Source organism: Hippocampus guttulatus, chromosome 8 (assembly GCF_054856545.1).
Source record: "Hippocampus guttulatus isolate MCC_2025c chromosome 8, RoL_Hgut_1.0, whole genome shotgun sequence".
NCBI lineage: Eukaryota > Metazoa > Chordata > Actinopteri > Syngnathiformes > Syngnathidae > Hippocampus > Hippocampus guttulatus.
Genome location: NC_141268.1, coordinates 17,713,785 through 17,730,265, shown reverse-complemented (window position 1 = coordinate 17,730,265; position 16,481 = coordinate 17,713,785). Strand labels below are relative to the sequence as shown.

General features: G+C 44.1%; 2 protein-coding genes across 2 annotated transcripts; both read right to left on the bottom strand.

The window, feature by feature from the left end:
* Window positions 1–5,484: 5,484 nt before the first annotated feature.
* On the bottom strand, window positions 5,485–8,353 carry LOC147201564 (intermediate filament protein ON3-like). The gene is made up of 9 exons (XM_086117701.1): window positions 7,831–8,353; window positions 7,226–7,434; window positions 7,076–7,136; window positions 6,894–6,989; window positions 6,612–6,776; window positions 6,404–6,529; window positions 6,089–6,309; window positions 5,938–5,990; window positions 5,485–5,852 (listed from the first exon to the last, which is right to left on the bottom strand). Exons 1-9 carry the CDS (start codon window positions 8,254–8,256, stop codon window positions 5,704–5,706), a joined length of 1,506 nt encoding a protein of 501 aa, XP_085973827.1. The 5' UTR covers window positions 8,257–8,353; the 3' UTR covers window positions 5,485–5,703.
* A 3,997-nt stretch (window positions 8,354–12,350) lies between these two features.
* Window positions 12,351–16,059, bottom strand: LOC147201563 (keratin, type II cytoskeletal 8-like). The gene is made up of 9 exons (XM_086116860.1): window positions 15,568–16,059; window positions 14,807–15,015; window positions 14,670–14,730; window positions 14,474–14,569; window positions 13,997–14,161; window positions 13,789–13,914; window positions 13,473–13,693; window positions 13,328–13,374; window positions 12,351–13,235 (listed from the first exon to the last, which is right to left on the bottom strand). The coding sequence occupies exons 1-9, from the start codon at window positions 15,967–15,969 to the stop codon at window positions 13,063–13,065; spliced, it is 1,500 nt and encodes a 499-aa protein (XP_085972986.1). The 5' UTR covers window positions 15,970–16,059; the 3' UTR covers window positions 12,351–13,062.
* Between the last annotated feature and the right edge of the window lie 422 nt (window positions 16,060–16,481).

Genomic DNA, 16,481 nt, shown 5'->3' with positions numbered 1-16,481 from the left:
TCCTGCCACAATTGTAACTGGCAGCTGGTGAGAAGCGAGGATGTCGAGGAGCCTGCCGGCCTACGGCAGCTGCGCCACGTTGAGCATCTCTCCGCAGGCTGATTTTCTCCCGAGGCTAATGTAGCTTGACAGAAACATGCAATGAATAGAGATAGAGTAGCTTGTGTGCTGATGAATGCTTTGTGCATCATATTTGATGAAACGGTGCCGGATTCAAATGTCTCAAGTAGCTCTTGAGTCGTGTGCATCTCTTGCAGAGATGCTGTTGGAGCACAAAACAATCGGGTTGATTTATAAATTAAAAAGTGAATACACATTTTGACCTGACGATTTCCTCTTAAATGAAACGACTCAGACCCCAGTTGCTTTGTGAACTCATATACCACGGGGTGGTCGGTGAATGGGGAGCCAGACAAGGAGTTTGTATTCTTGCTGTCAAGCAAAGCCTGAATATGCCAAGCTTATTACAGTGAGCTTTTTGCACAGGAGGAGATTTAATTATCTTGTTAGGTTCTCACTCTCCTCAGCCTTTGGCATTTCCGCACAGTGGGCACAGATTGCAGTCCACTGATTTTTAATCTTCTCCTAATTTTCATCGGTAGGCTACTGCAGATTTAGGTCCTTTAAATTCATTTGCCTCCCATTGACAGGTATTTTTAAATGGTTGACCCTTGGATGTTTTAAAGAGTGCGGTTAAGACCTCCCTTTTTTTATTTAGCTTTTAACAAGTTTTTATTTATTGCATTCAGCTCCCCTCTGGCAAATATGAACAAGTGCTCTGCTGCGGTGTGCCCAGATGTTAAAATTGCTAAATCATGGAAGGAATAGAGGTGATTAATTATGATAAGCTTTGGGCTAATAAGCATTTAATGCCTCTATATTAAGTGGTCAGCTTCATGGGTTGGATGCTTCACACACCACCACACTGTCAACTATGAACTCTGGGGAGGGGGGGGGGGGGGGGGTTGGTTGTTTTTTTTGTTTTTTTACTGCGGTGTCTTCTTGGATCCCAGATGGCAGCGTTGATTGAAATCATAAGAATCCAAATGAAGTAAAAAGCTAGCTTCTCCCAATCACACAGGTCGATGAAGTGCAACATCCAGGCAGTAACAGATTTGAAAAATGAAATTGTGCTCGTGCCAGATGTCAGCATGCGGGACAAAGCCTTAGCACATCTGCCGCCTAGTTCTGAAATTTAGGATGTGCAAATCATTGGATTCCATTTTGATTTACGTTTTACACACCGTCCAAACTAACTTACAAATGAGGCTCCAATGACCCCAATGAGGATAAAGCGGTTCGGAAAATGAATGAATGAATGAATTTTAAAGAAAGAAGGGCACACATAGAAAGCTTGGCCTGAAATGTTTTTTTAGCTGTTGTTTTTTTTTCTCAACACAGCTACCCAAAACGTCATGGGCTCTTGATCTGTTGGGATTTTTCACTTAATCTGTCCGCAGGCAGACAGTAAGACAAACGAGCGCTGTTTAAAACATGACCCAATTGCTGGAGGTAATGATGCTCCAAGTCACAGCCCTATAACTCTTACATGCAAAAGTAAACACATTTCAACTTGAAAGGTTTGCATTTCCTGTCATTGTGTGCCGAATTCACACCACTTTAGTGTAAGGATCTTCCGAGTCCTGAATTATGGCTATATTGTCAGAGTGTTTGCATTTGCAATGGGCTGTAGGTGGCCATAAAAATGCCAACACGGTGACGAGACTATTAGTACAGATGAGCTTTGAACGTTAAAAACGAGGTGATAATTTCCCGAGGCATGCAGTTCTGTTGACATTCTGATTAGCCTGCCTTCCAGGTATTTAATGACCTGTCACTGGAGCTAATCCATTGCATGGACAAAATGAGCCTTTCCTCATTCGGCTGCAAGATCCTCTCAAGCTTTGCAGAAATACTGCAGAGGTATACATTATCATAGTCAATATGTATTTAGATATATACTGTATTAATGTGTATGTGTGAGGAGCACAGTGACTGGCTGGTTTGCAATACTGGGTAATCGCACTAAGGTTCAGGATTTTAACAGTCTTCAAGTCTCTCTTACAGTTTCTCCTACGGTCCCCAAATGAATTTGTTAAGTGAAGCCTTCAAAGTGCCCTTATTAAAACACGTGCTTCTTCAAGTAGTGGCCTCTCATTATATCACCATAATAATAAAACGGTTTACAAAATAAATATCGATCCTATTATTTCGGACGTGACAATACACCACAGGGCACATCGCAAAAATGTCTGATATTAACTTCAGCATGGACCTCAGTTGATAAACTTACTTTACAGACAGAACAAATAAAAATTGCCACCCAAATAGTGTGAACAAAAATAATATAACGTACACTTGAATTGGGGAATCTCAGAGGTCACGTTAAAAATCTTGAATTTTCAAATACTGTGGCTGGCTGCCTGTCAAAAAAATAGTTTGGCTCAGCTCGAACGGCCATGTGCCCCTTCCATGAACAACAGGGGGTGCTATAACACTAATTAACAAACCCGAACAACATGCTGTGACGCTGAGAAATTAAGTGAATGATTCGGGTGAAATACAAACAGCAATCCACAACATACAAAAGAAGCCATCAAATATTTCCTTTCTGTTCTGTCACCTGACCATGATTACGATCCTCACTTCCAACATTGCTGGTTTGTTCAGCAAACATCTAATTAACATTTCACTTGAAGTTCCTTCTGTCGAACCAGTTCACGAGATACACGACGACTTGCTCACAAAGCACAGTGGGGAAAAGTGAAATGACTGTTTCTTTGGTGTTCGAGAACTTCGTGGCGAGTAAACTACTGGTGAAATGTAAGTGACTGACTGCTAAGGAGAGCAGCTGAAGCTTCTATATTTATTATGACAGACATTTTCAGTCCAGTTATCTTAGTTCTTGGCACAGCGGCTACCACAATTTAAAACCATTTTCAGGTGTCTTGATAACAGAGGCACGCTGTTGAGCAAATAACCTAAGAATTGTAAACATATTTTTACAGTATATTTCTTTCAATGACTAAAATAGCTTCTTCTTTTTTTTTTTAGGGCTGTATTTGTTTGACGCAGTGAGCCATCCCTTATCATGTCCCACATACTGCTGGGCGAGTTTGTGTCAAAAACCAGTGAGTGCTCTCGAGGCTGGATCACCTTTCCTACTGATGCATACCCTTAACTCATCGACCTGTCAGTGACTCTTTGCTGCCTCATCCACCACAGACACCGCCTCACTCCCTGTGACACGCTATCATTTTCCCCTCCAGCAGTTTCAATACAGATTGATAAAGCCAAAGCCCGCATGTTCTTAACAGGAGGTGCTGTAGCAAATCTTTGAACTTCCTGTGACAGCACAGTTGACGTTTTCTTTCAAGATTGATCATTTTGACCCTCCCATTAAAACAACTTGGTTTGAACAGACATGAGCCGGCATCCAACATGTCTCACGTAACCCGGAACAACATGACATGGTTTACTTTTGAACCACTTCGATCTGTCTATAGATATAATACCTCCAAAGAAAATATATAGATGCATAGTTACTTTATATGTTACTTGTGTCACCTGATAAAGTAGTGCATAAGGGACACAGGCCAAACTTTTGCAAACAAGACAAACTGGTTTCCTTTTGTTGCGTGTCAGAACAGCGACAAGAGACTCTGACAGGAGTGCTTATTTTAAGAAGTATCGGGAGAGGCAAAGGCACATAATAACAAGTGACCCTTTAGCTATTTGAAACATTCCCTTCACTGCTGAGTAAGACAAAATAATAGGTGCTTAAAAACCTGCCTTGATTTACGTCTTAAGTGAGACTGCATGGATTGTTGCTGCAAACTGTAAACTGCATTTACAGAGATTGTAATCCCAATTTCAAAAAACGTCCACGCAGTACAAAAGCCCCGCTCATCTTAACTTGCTCGCCACCTGGAGCAACAGACTACATACACCCTGAATTTGTCAACATCTCACTGCCTTTTGTTCGGAGAAGCTCAACAAGTAATTTGTTACCGCAATAGAAAATTCAGCAGACCACAAACGACACAAATCTGCCTCCTAAATCCAAAACCACGCCCGGGAGAGTTCTTGCATGTGGCAAACACGAGGAGCTCGCTCTGCAGTGACGAGGGCAAACCCCGAACAATTATCCATTCTTCCATTGGAAGTTATTTATTACCTGATGGGATCACGACTCATTCATTTCATTTAAACCAGGCCTGCTGAAGCAGCACCATGTTGTGATCATCAAGCCCTTAACCTCATAACAGAAGACATCCTCCATCACCGTGACACACTCATTTCATCAGGTACTCGGGTATTGGCGTTGTTGGGCCATTCCTTCCATTGCAGCAAGTCCACCAACAGAGCGGACCGAAATTCTGATTGGATTCTCGCGCTCTCTGGTATGTACTTCAATTTGACCATGACTGGCTAATTCACTTTAATTTCATAATTGTTTGTGAAAGCTGCGGCCAAAAACTTGAATGATGTTTTTTTTTTCTTCCCAAACTTGCAATTTAAATCTATTACCTATTGTGGGTGAATACTTTACCGAACACTCAAATGAATAATTGGAACCATGACATTCACTCAATACCTTAACGTAATACAATACGGTTCGACACCATTACCACAATCCTGAAAATGTTCATAAAACAATACCTAACTCCGTTTCGGATATTCGTGATGTACAGGTTGCGCCCAAAGAGTACAATGCTCCTAAGATGTGTTTGGAAACAATAGTCAGTGTAACATGGGTCGTTACAATGAAGAAGAATCAATTATTACAGATGAGCTTCACATTGTAAATGTCAACGACACTAATTGTCATTGGCAAGCCATTTGTTTTGTTTTTGTAATGGGAGTGCTTGAAACTTTTCAACATGCTCTTGAGGTCGATTGTGTCACATCAAGATGCAAAATAAAGCTTGCAGGGGGTTTGGTGGTGAATATGAGGCCATTATTTTGCCATTTTAGCATTTCGCTATTCGTGGAAGTTGGGCAAATGACTCAGCGATGGCATTTCATCCAAGGCAGGCATCAGGAGGCCCATGACCCAACGATCTTTGAAATAGCCTTCAAGTATCAATATTAACCACACGTGACTATTGAAAGGGCACCAAGGACATCGAGACAAAGGTGAGATCAGGTCTTATCAAGACTGCCCAGCTGTTCTCCAGTTATCCACAATCCCTTCTATTAACATGAAGTTAGTTTACAAAGTTTATCATTAGCTTGAACATCGATCAGTGCCTAATAGCAGAATGGTTCAGTGTCAGACCACTGCGCAAAGACACTCGGCCTCCGTTTGCATCAACCATCCATCAAAGACACTACCCTGGCGCAAATGTCGTAGACCGCATTTGTGGAGAAGAGAGATTCAAGATTTTTTTTTTTGCAGCAAGCAAGAATGCATAAAAGACACAATTGCAGATAATTTGAAATTTCTAGCAATTATTTAAACAAAGGAAAATCAAAAAGGAGTGTGTTCAGATGTATTTATTACTATTTCTGAAGTCATCACTCATCTGGTATTTCTACAAGGGCCTATCCAAATTGTTTTAGGAACTCTTCAGTAATGATGAATGACATGGTACAAATACATTCTGAGGCACAACTGGTGACGGTGTTAGAAAAAGGACCATTTAGCCTGTTCATCGATGTTGGATAGCACACTGGAGGCAAGGGGAACTGCTCCCTTTCTTAAATGTATCTTCTGGAGCTGGTCGTGGACACACTGGATTTTGTGACAGTACCGCCATAACCACCAGCCATGCTGCTGCCGCCGTAACCACTTGCCATGCTGCTGCCACCGAAACCAAATCCACCAGCGGAGCTGGAGCCAGAGAATCCTGAAACAGAAGAAATAATGTTGGTATCTGTTTTTTTCTGTTGTTTTTTTTAAATTGCAAGAACTGTAGACAAGGAAAAACTTACCGCCTGAAGACTGCTGCACGTGAATAGTTGCACTAGCGGGTCCAGAGAGCAGTCTAGAGGTTGCACATTTTAAATAAAGCATTGAATGCATAATTCAGACGATTGACACAGCAGTGAGATGACATTGAACAGGACCGAATGTTGACCCGACCTGGTCTCCTCTCCTTCCAGCAGTTTCCTGTAGGTGGCGATTTCAATGTCCAGGGCCATCTTGACGTTCATCAGCTCCTGGTATTCACGCACCTGGCGGGCCATGTCCTGCTTGGCTCTCTGGAGGGCTTCCTCCAGATCTTTGATGCGGAGCTTGGCATCCTTCACCGCCAACTCTCCACGCTCCTCAGCCTCCGCAATCTGAGCCTCGAGGCTGGCCCTCTTCGGGAAGGTTATCGCAAATGGAGAAAGAAAAGTTATTTCGCGTTGTCGTCATGAAAAAGTCACCTGAAGCTGCTCTGGGAAATACCCGTACCTGCGCCTTGACCGCCTCAATCTCATTCTGAAGACGGGCAATCATGCGGTTCAGCTCAGCAATCTCAGCCTTGGTTGTGCGAAGGTCATCACCGTACTGTCCAGCGGAGCTCTGCATCTCCTCATACTGTTGTGCAAAATACAACATCACATATTGTTTGTAGTGTATAGGGAAAAGGGCCAGATTTGATTGTGGTCATTGCTCTTACCTTCTGTTTGTACCAGGCCTCTGCGTCAGCCTTGCTGCGGTTGGCAATGTCCTCATACTGAGCGCGCACTTCAGCCACAATGGCATCCATATCCAAGTTGCGGCTGTTGTCCATCTCCACAATGACAGAGGTGTCCTTGATCTGGGACTGCAGCTCCCGGAGCTCCTGCAGAACCACAGATTGTTGCAAAAGACTCGCTGGTCAGGTTTAAACAATGGCAAAAACAGCATGTGGTAAGGGCAGTTAAAAAAAAATCGATGTGTAGAAAATATTTGCACATACAGCTTCATAGACGGCTCTGAGGAAGTTGATTTCATCTTGAAGAGCGTCAGCTTTGGCCTCCAGCTCCACCTTACTCATGTAAGCGCCGTCAACATCCTGGAAAAACGATTTCAAATTGCGTTCAGAAAACAGTCAAATGCCATGAATGTATTTTAAATGTAGACGCCATCTTTTTTTTTAACCTTTTTCAAGAGCACAAATTCATTCTCTGCAGCTGTGCGCTTGTTGATTTCATTTTCATACCTATTGGAACGCAAGAAATTCCACACCACATCATCTCAGTATTATTTCTAAACTATGTTTGAAAAGGTACAAATCCTGTCAACACTCACTTTGTTTTGAAGTCCTCCACCTGGAGCTGCATGTTCTTCAGTTCTGACTCCAGCTTGACTTTCTCGTTGCCCAGCCCATCGAGTTGCCTGCGCAGGTTTGCAATGTAAGCTTCAAACATGGCGTCGATGTTGGAGCGGGTTGTGGTCTGGTCTTGCAGGAGATTCCACTTGGTCTCCAGCATCTTGTTCTGCTGCTCCAAGAAACGTACCTGGAAAGATACAGCAAAGAAGTTAGTATTTTTAAATTGTTAACTAACTTGCTCTTTTGAATAAACAATGTTTAAAAATTCATATATTTGTGGTTGGTTAAGCATGATCCTTCTCGCTTTACCACCATGGCTGCAAATTCTGCCTCCCCGTGTGAATAGCCACACCCAACTGCGGCAATATTTAACTCAGTCAGACCTTTTGCGAACACTGCTCAAGATTTTGAACGTCAAAGGAAAGGAATATGTATGTCACATTCGTCAACCAGAAGGGCCCAACAACGGTACAAGAAAAAAACATTCAGATTTGTGCTATGTGTGGTTGTTGTCACAATAATTGTAGCCCACAACGATGAAGGCTGCAGTCAAAACTGTATTTCAGAAATGAAATTTTCCAACCTTGTCAATAAAGGAGGCAAAGCGATTGTTGAGTGTCTTGATCTGATCTTTTTCCTGGGTGCGGACGGCCTGGATGGTTGGGTCAATATCCAGACTCAGGGGGGTCAGCAGACTCTTGTTGACTGTGACCGCGGTGATATGCGGAGCCGCAAAGCCAGCTCCACTCCCAAAATTACCACCAGCCATGGAGCTGGAGCTCATCGAAGAGACAGCACCATAACCGCCAGCACCATAACCGCCTGCACCATATCCGCCTGCACCAAAACCGCCTGCACCAAAACTGCCTGCACCAAAACCGCCGGCACCAAAACCGCCAGCCGAGGAGCCAAGAGTGTAGCTCGTTCTGAAGCCGGCCTGGGGCCCTGCAAAAGATCTCCTGGAGCCGCTGCTGGAGCCTGAGACGGAGTAGGACTTCCTGGAAGTCATCTTGTAGCTGGTGAGGTGGTCAAGTGGAAGCAGAGAACTGAAGATGTGCAGGCTTCAAAGGAGAGTCTGGTCCCTCTGAGTGTCAGGCTGAAAGGTCTGCCTGCTTTTATGGCCAAGCTGAGCTGATGGGGGCGGAGTGAGGACCCTCCCCATTACAACCTGTCTTCTCACTTTTACTGGCCAAGCTGACTCCCTCCCACCTTGCGTGCCTTTCGCTCTGAACAACAGGACTTTCCAGTCCCGAGAACACGTAAAATGTGCTTCTTCAATAAAAACAGACACTCCTTCCTTTAAGAAAATATCCTCCTAGAAAGTGCTGGCTGCTTATCGCCTTCCGATACGTGGAACATCAGTCTGGATGCAAAGGCAAAAACTCCTCCTTCAGGTCATAACAATCGTATTCGATCAGCTGCATCCAAGATGTCATCAATCGTTTGTTGCGATGTGGAGGTGTGCACACTTTGTCAAATCTGGTCAAGTCATGCAGAGTTATTTACATTTCATTTACGTCATAGAATGCAATGAATGTCTTATTGAATGGGATATCACCCATTTCCACTGACGAGTGCAAATTTCTCATTTCGATGCATTGCATCGCGCTCGGCAAGGGTCAAAGAGGCCAAGCCACTCCGGAGGAAAGCCAGGCAGACAAGCCTGACCACTTTCAAGGAGCGGTCTGGTGGATGGGCTCGTTGAGTGAGCGCAGATCTTGGGATTTACTAGCCTGGGTGAAAGAAAAACCTACTCGGATCGTGTTTGTTTAAGTACCACATGCCAAAGTCAGCGCACCCACATGAATAAATAAACAAAACGAAATAGCTGACAGAACGCACCTTAGCTTTAGTATGATCTGAGAAAAATGAATTGTCAGCATGTAACTAGTGGTGCCATTTGACAAATTCTACAAAGGGACCTAAGGCAGCTATGGACTCCACTAAATCCAGATGATGAGCTGCACAATTTACAATATAAAGGGAAGCAAGTCAGTGACTATGTACTAATTTAGAACTAGAAAATGCAAACTGGGTTTGGTGCATAGTCGGGTTCATACAGCAAGAAACAATTTGAGTTTTAAAACCTGTGACAGAGGGCTGTGAAATCTCTTGCTGCTTTAACATTCAGCAAGGTAACGTATTGCTTTTGTCGTCCCATGTTGCCTTAATGGCTGCTTGCTGTTTGTGCTGTGTGTTGGAGCAAAGGAGGTGACTTTTCAAAAACATGCGCGCCGATGATTTATGTTGTCAGCCTGCCATCGCTATGTGAAATTCTCTACGCTATCTCAGTTTGCCAAGTTAGATGTGTGACATGCATCCATCCCCGCTACCACTCATTGCTGCCAGAATTCCCCAGCATTGATCTAAAACCTTGAAGCAGCCACTGTTGGTTGGCCAACTTTTTCCCCCCCAAAATACCGTTTATCGATTGATATTGGAAAAGTTCTTGTTTGATCTGGTCGTCTTTCCACACCACCCAAGCTGTTGCCACGAGCTTGAGCCGGAGCTGTATGGAATCCTGGAGCAGAAGAAACAATATTTGTATCAATTTGTGATTTTAAAGTGTAAACATTACAGATGATGGCAGAAGATTGAAAACTTACCACCGGCGGATGACCGCTGCGCATGGATGGTTGCGTTGGAGGAGTGATGCACGATTTAGGCTCATGATACAGCTATGAAATCTCATTCCATGTCACTGGAGGTTGATCCGACTTGACTCGAGTCAGCCACGTGTTTTTCTCCTGGCTGTTGATCAAGATTCGATCATAGTCACATCAGTCTACATGGGAGGAATAAAAATCTCCTCGCACGTCGATCTGATCTTATTAGAGCAGCCGGATTTGAGAAATACCAGTCACTTGTTGCAACCCGGAGCAGTACACTATTTATCTAATCTGTTATCTAGTGCCTCCATGAGCCATTATTGAACCGTCCGTCTTCGGTAGGATCACAGAATGCAAAGAATGCCTGCCACAGTGTTTTACGAGGCATCACTTGGTCATCGTCATCATTCATTTTTAATGATCAGGGTATTTCTAGCGTCCATCCGAAGCGCCGCGCCCTAGGCAAGAGGCAGAGATGTCAGACAGCTCCAAACAAAGGCCACTTTGGTAAGAGATTCTAAAAAAAAATACATTTTTAATTCTGCCGCGACCATGTTGACTTAAATGTGAAAGCATGACTGAAATGAATTCATTCAAATTCTAAATTCAGTCGTTCTGTCATTGGCCTACCATCGGCATGCAATATTGTGCACCATATCTCATTTGACCGAGTTAGATGTCTAAATTTGCATGCAGCACTTACAGTATTTAATCAATGTCATGAGGCCTATTCAAGGGGAGCTTCAGGTGCCCTTTCACTGACTAACTCTAACCTAACACTGAAAAAGCTCATCTTAAGAATCTCCCTGCCAGTGCAACATTGCCGTGGGTGTGCCTTACCACGAGGAATGCATTCAAATATGAGAGTGGGAGTGCAAAATGGATGGCCTTGCCACACCCCTGTCGCGCAACCTCCCTTGACAGAACACCGCAACTACTAATTCCACGACCGAGTCTTTGCACTACATGAGTTTTATTATGATCCATAGTGCCCGGTTCGGAGAACCCTAGGCTAGGCGCACCAACCCACAACATCAAGAACAGCCTTCTGTCAGTTGCATAACCACGCAAAAGTCTTAAATTCCTTGCAGAGGAAACAAGTTCTCCGGCTTGTCTTGAATGCTGCTGCACAAGTGCTGCGTGGAAAAAGAATGAGAGATCCACTGGCCCTGTTTTAGCTCCTCATTGGCATACGCTTCCAGTGTAGGACAGTCTTGAAAAGGTGAAAATGGTCAACGTCATCCCTTTCGACGCTGAGGCTTCAGTTGATCTTCTGAATGGAGCCATATTTCATATTGTCTGCGGGGGTGGCCACGCCTTTCCGATCGCGCGGTTATTGTTCATTACGATGATACCGCTGCCATTATTTTTGTGTTGGCAGAGCGACAAGTCCTAGATACAATCCAGCAGGCAGGTTTTCCTTATTGTCGATGCCTACGATGCTTTCTCATGCGGCAGTTTGGTAGTCCACTTAAATTGATTGGGACCTACGAACTGCACAATCTTTATTCATTACCTCTGTCATCATGTTTTCTTCTGTTGAGGATTGACTTTTGTTTGTCTTCAGTTTCCTCCTTGCGCTGTGTCGAAATGCTAAACTGGATATCATTGGCTGGCGCAGTCATCGGTGTGTTGCAGTGTGAAGCAGTGCTTTGTCATTGACGTAGCTCAAGGCTAGTCGTTCTCCGGGGCCCCCTTTACCTCGGCGTCAGAGGCAATTGCTTGGTTTAGCCGCCCTGTTACGGCATCGCTGTGTATTCGTGTGTTGATCCACTGCGAGATAAATGCGCCTTCATTTATATCACAAGACTGACTTTTATCAATTTAATGCAATAGTTTGGTTTTCTTTCATGCACGTAAAGCACTGACCAATTTTTACAGTCCCAAATGGTGGTGAGCAGATGTTTATAGGGCTCTAACTTATTTTTACCTCTTAAGTTTTTATGTTTGGTTTGTTTTCGGGCTTGATTTATTGGCTGGTGAAAGAATGGATTTGATGATTCATGAAAAATGAAAGAAATGTACTCGGGCATGTAAGGCAGTGTGTTTAACCAAGAGGAAAGATTTTCTCATTTGTGATGTGTCATCATCTTACACAAAGCAAAAGGAAGTTACAGATACTATTTGTTGTATTTGGCATGAGCCTCGACAGGAGTTATTTTAAGTCAACCTATTTTTGATTCCATAAATCATACCTTCCAACACTCAGCCTTAGGTGAAGTTTAAAAACCCTTTAATAGGACATGGAGAAAATAGCTCTGTCTCCTCTAAGCGTGTTAAGACACGCCCCTACCAAATAATCGTTTGGGTGGAACTTGTTTGTGGTAACTTGCGATTTCAAGCTTGTTCTGAATGCCGTCAAGGAAAAAAGTCCTGTGACTATTTCAAGCTGTTGTAATACAGAAGATCATTAAGATAAGATTGAAAAAAAAATTTTGCAACTGTAAATATGACTCGTCAATATATTTCTCATGTAAAAACGAGACAGACAGGATTCTGGTACTCAGATTTATTGGCGATGTGATGTTGCTAGGAGGCTCTTTCCAAAATAAATCCGGTTTCAACATTACTGAAGCATCAAGGCACGGAAGTGTTAAACTAAGAAAAAAAATAATCTGACAGAGGCCCCAAAAAAAGATCAAGGTGCTAACCTTTTAACAAATCTTGTCTCTTATTTGTAAACATGTAAACCCCGTACTTATGGATCATCTCCCGTTCTCTTGACTGGTGTTGGCACTCAAATTAAAAAAATTGGAGACTTTTGCTGAGAACAGGAGCAGTCTCCTTGTCTCTTTCAGAGCATCTGTTCTTCCAGATTGTATGCAGAAATGTCAAATAATTCCCTTGCATAGCTCCAACATCCCGTACCTCTTTTGCTTCTCTTCTCCAATTTCTTGGAAGTCAGTGCACAAATATGAAACGTTTTGCATTGCAACTGACCGGCCCCATGTTTTGAGCCACGTTTACTTTCAGAAACTCTTAAATGATGATGAATGCCGCATATGTATAATTCATAAATGGACGCAGTGATTCTTGGAACACCACTGGTAGCTGTTTTTTTTTTTAACTGACATAATTTGGCAAAATCGCATTTTCTTTTGGAATATCATGCCTGCACCGTTGTTCTATGTGCATTGTGAAAGGGTAAGCAGATGTTTTTGGTCAATTTAAGATTTTCAGAAAGGGAAGAGGGACTGCTCTCCTTCTTAATTGTATCTTCTGGAGCTGCTTGAGGACAGTGTGGACTTGGTGATGGTACTAGTACCACCATAACCTCCAGTAACGCTGCCGCCATAGCTACCAGACACGCTGCCGCCGCCATATCCAACGCTGCCAATTCCGCCGCCCATTCCAGAGCCGCCAAGAGCGCTGGAATATCCTGGAGAGGATCATGGTAGAGATGACAATGAGACAATGTTAGGATTCTGAAGTGCAAGTACAGCTGATGACCATCGAAGACTGATAACTTACCGGTTTGTTGCACATGGATGGTTGCGCTAGTGGGCCCAGAGAGCAGTCTAGAGGTTGCAAATTTTAAATAAAGCATTGAATGCATAATTCAGACGATTGACACAGCAGTGAGATGACATTGAACAGGACCGAATGTTGACCCGACCTGGTCTCCTCTCCTTCCAGCAGTTTCCTGTAGGTGGCGATTTCAATGTCCAGGGCCATCTTGACGTTCATCAGCTCCTGGTATTCACGCACCTGGCGGGCCATGTCCTGCTTGGCTCTCTGGAGGGCTTCCTCCAGATCCTTGATGCGGAGCTTGGCATCCTTCACCGCCATCTCTCCACGCTCCTCAGCCTCCGCAATCTGAGCCTCGAGGTTGGCCCTCTGCGGGAAGGTTATAGCAAATGGAGAAAGAAAAGCTATTTTGCACTGTCGTCATGAATAAGTCCCCTGAAGCTGTTCTGGGAAATACCCCGTACCTGTGCCTTGACCGCCTCAATCTCATTCTGAAGACGGGCAATCATGCGGTTCAGCTCAGCAATCTCAGCCTTGGTTGTGCGAAGGTCATCACCGTACTGTCCAGCGGAGCTCTGCATCTCCTCATACTGTTGTGCAAAATACAACATCACATATTGTTTGTGGTGTATAGGGAAAAGGGCCAGATTTGATTGTGGTCATTGCTCTTACCTTCTGTTTGTACCAGGCCTCTGCATCAGCCTTGCTGCGGTTGGCAATGTCCTCATACTGAGCGCGCACTTCAGCCACAATGGAATCCATATCCAAGTTGCGACTGTTGTCCATCTCCACAATGACAGAGGTGTCCTTGATCTGGGACTGCAGCTCCCGGAGTTCCTGCAGAGACACAGATTGTTGCAAAAGAATCAAGTCTTCGGCCAGGTTGAAAGAATGGCAAAAACAGAATGATATTAAGGGCAAGATAAAAAAAAATGCATGGCAGGTTAACGGAACACTCGAAATTGTCCCCAGGTATGAGTGTGAGCGTGGATGGTTGTTCGACTATGTGTGCCCTGCGATTGGCTGGCACCCAGTTTAGGGAGTACCTGGCCTCATGCCCAAAGACAGCTGGGATAGGCCCCAACGCCCGTGACCCTCGTGAATAAGCTCATTAGAAAATGGATGGATATACATATCAATTGTACATACAGCCTCATAGATGGCTCTGAGGAAGTTGATCTCATCCTGAAGAGCATCGCATTTGGCCTCCAGCTCCACCTTGTTCATGTAGGCAGCGTCAACGTCCTGGAGAATTTTTTTTTTTTAACCATTAGAAGATATTCACATTGATTTTCAGAAAGCAACTCGATGTCCATCAATTAATGTAATGTTAATGAATTCCTACCTTTTTCAAGACCACAAACTCATTCTCTGCAGCTGTGCGTTTGTTGATTTCATCTTCATACCTTGGGACACAGGGAATAAATCATTCAATCCGCTTCATTTGCTGAATAAAATATCGATGATGGCTGAATCACTCACTTTCTCTTGAAGTCCTCCACCTGGAGCTGCATGTTCTTCAGTTCTGCTTCCAGCTTGACTTTCTCGTTGCCCAGCCCATCGAGTTGCCTGCGCAAGTTCGCAATGTAGGCCTCAAACATGGCGTCGATGTTGGAGCGGGTTGTGGTCTGTTCTTGCAGGAGGTTCCATTTGGTCTCCAGCATCTTGTTCTGCTGCTCCAGGAAGCGTACCTGGAAAGATACAGCACCACAGAAAATTGTTCAAATGGTTTCTTGTATTTTTTTTTTAATTACTTGCCTGGATTTTAATCTGGCGTAGATAAATGTAATACTTTTTGCATGCTACTATCGCTGGACAAGAATTTCTTCTTTTCAATCTAATCAGTGAGATCAAGCAGCAGAACAGGGTGGTGCCTGACATTTATGACACGACTGTCTTTCTATCAGAACAATAATCAATCATAATCATCAAAGATAAGCAAAAGTTGATTCTGCTTTACATTGATGTTTTTGGATGCTCGCAGTAACCCAGGAAAGGGAATATCTGGGGGTCAGAAATCAAACGATCAGGCTTGGATTATTTTAAAAATGTCTCCGATCCTACAAGCTGTTACTCATTGATGGATATGACGCCAAACAGATAAGCGGCAGGCCTTTGTTGCTTAGTCACTGAAATACATGTCAGCATTTGCTTGGCTGTGTTCTGCAGATATAGGTACAGTTGCTTTATCTATGGGAACTGATACTTGATGCAATCATCTCAAACAGGTCAAGGGAACCAACCTTGTCAATGAAGGAAGCGAAGCGGTTGTTGAGGGTCTTGATCTGCTCTTTTTCCTGGGTGCGAACGGCCTGGATGCTGGGGTCAATATCCACATTCATGGGGGTCAGCAGACTCTGGTTGACTGTGACTGCGGTGATTTGGTTGGGGATAATTCCGGCTCCATAATAGCCACCGCCGCCTTGCATTGAGCTTGCGCTAAAGGAACCGCCATAACCCAGGCCTCCACCAACAGAACCACCGTAAAGGCCAACACCACCACCATAACCACCAGCAGAGGACCCAATACTGTAGCCGGTTCTCTTGATGGTGTAGTTCCCAGACTGGGGCCCTGCAAGGGACCTCCTGGAGGAGCCGCCGCTGCTGCTGCCTGCAATTGAGTAGGACTTCCTGGTAAGCATCATGTTGGTATTGGGGTTGTCAAGGCTGGTCTGAGAACTGGAGAAGTGCAGGCTTCAAAGGAGAGTCAAGTCCCTCTGAGTGTCTGATCGAAGGGACGGCTTGCTTTTATGGCTTTGCTGAGCGGATGGGGAGGATCCTCGTCATTCCAACCTGTCCTCTCACTTTTACTGGCCAACTGCTGTCCCTCCCAACCTACATGCCTCTGGCTCTGAACGACAGGAGTGGCTAATCCTGTAAAACAGGTAGGGAGGGATTGTCAGAAGATAAACTGTGACACACCCTACCTGGGAAAGGCTGAGAGAGAAGCGAGTCAGAGGTTAGCAGAGGGAGAAGGTTGTTATGTAAGGAAACAAAAACTTTACATTAATGCCGAGAGTGTATATAACATTCACATCAGGCCTCAACGTCAATCTTATTTGGGCCAGCGCCGAGATGTACACGTTTCATTTTTGCCTTTAAACGTCGTGCATTGTTAGCATTGAACGAGAGGAAATGTCAAAAGCATGCCATTTTT

Excerpts from the sequence above, each read along its gene's own strand:
- LOC147201564 (XM_086117701.1), bottom strand. The coding sequence starts at position 8,256 with ATGACTTCCAGGAAGTCCTACTCCGTCTCAGGCTCCAGCAGCGGCTCC. Across the intron at positions 5,991-6,088 it reads CTGGAAGGAGAGGAGACCAG|ACTGCTCTCTGGACCCGCTA; the intron begins GTCGGGTCAACA and ends TGCAACCTCTAG. Across the intron at positions 5,853-5,937 it reads CGTGCAGCAGTCTTCAGGCG|GATTCTCTGGCTCCAGCTCC; the intron begins GTAAGTTTTTCC and ends CTTCTGTTTCAG.
- LOC147201563 (XM_086116860.1), bottom strand. The coding sequence starts at position 15,969 with ATGATGCTTACCAGGAAGTCCTACTCAATTGCAGGCAGCAGCAGCGGC. Across the intron at positions 13,915-13,996 it reads AGGCCTGGTACAAACAGAAG|TATGAGGAGATGCAGAGCTC; the intron begins GTAAGAGCAATG and ends TTTGCACAACAG. Across the intron at positions 13,236-13,327 it reads CATCCATGTGCAACAAACCG|GATATTCCAGCGCTCTTGGC; the intron begins GTAAGTTATCAG and ends GATCCTCTCCAG.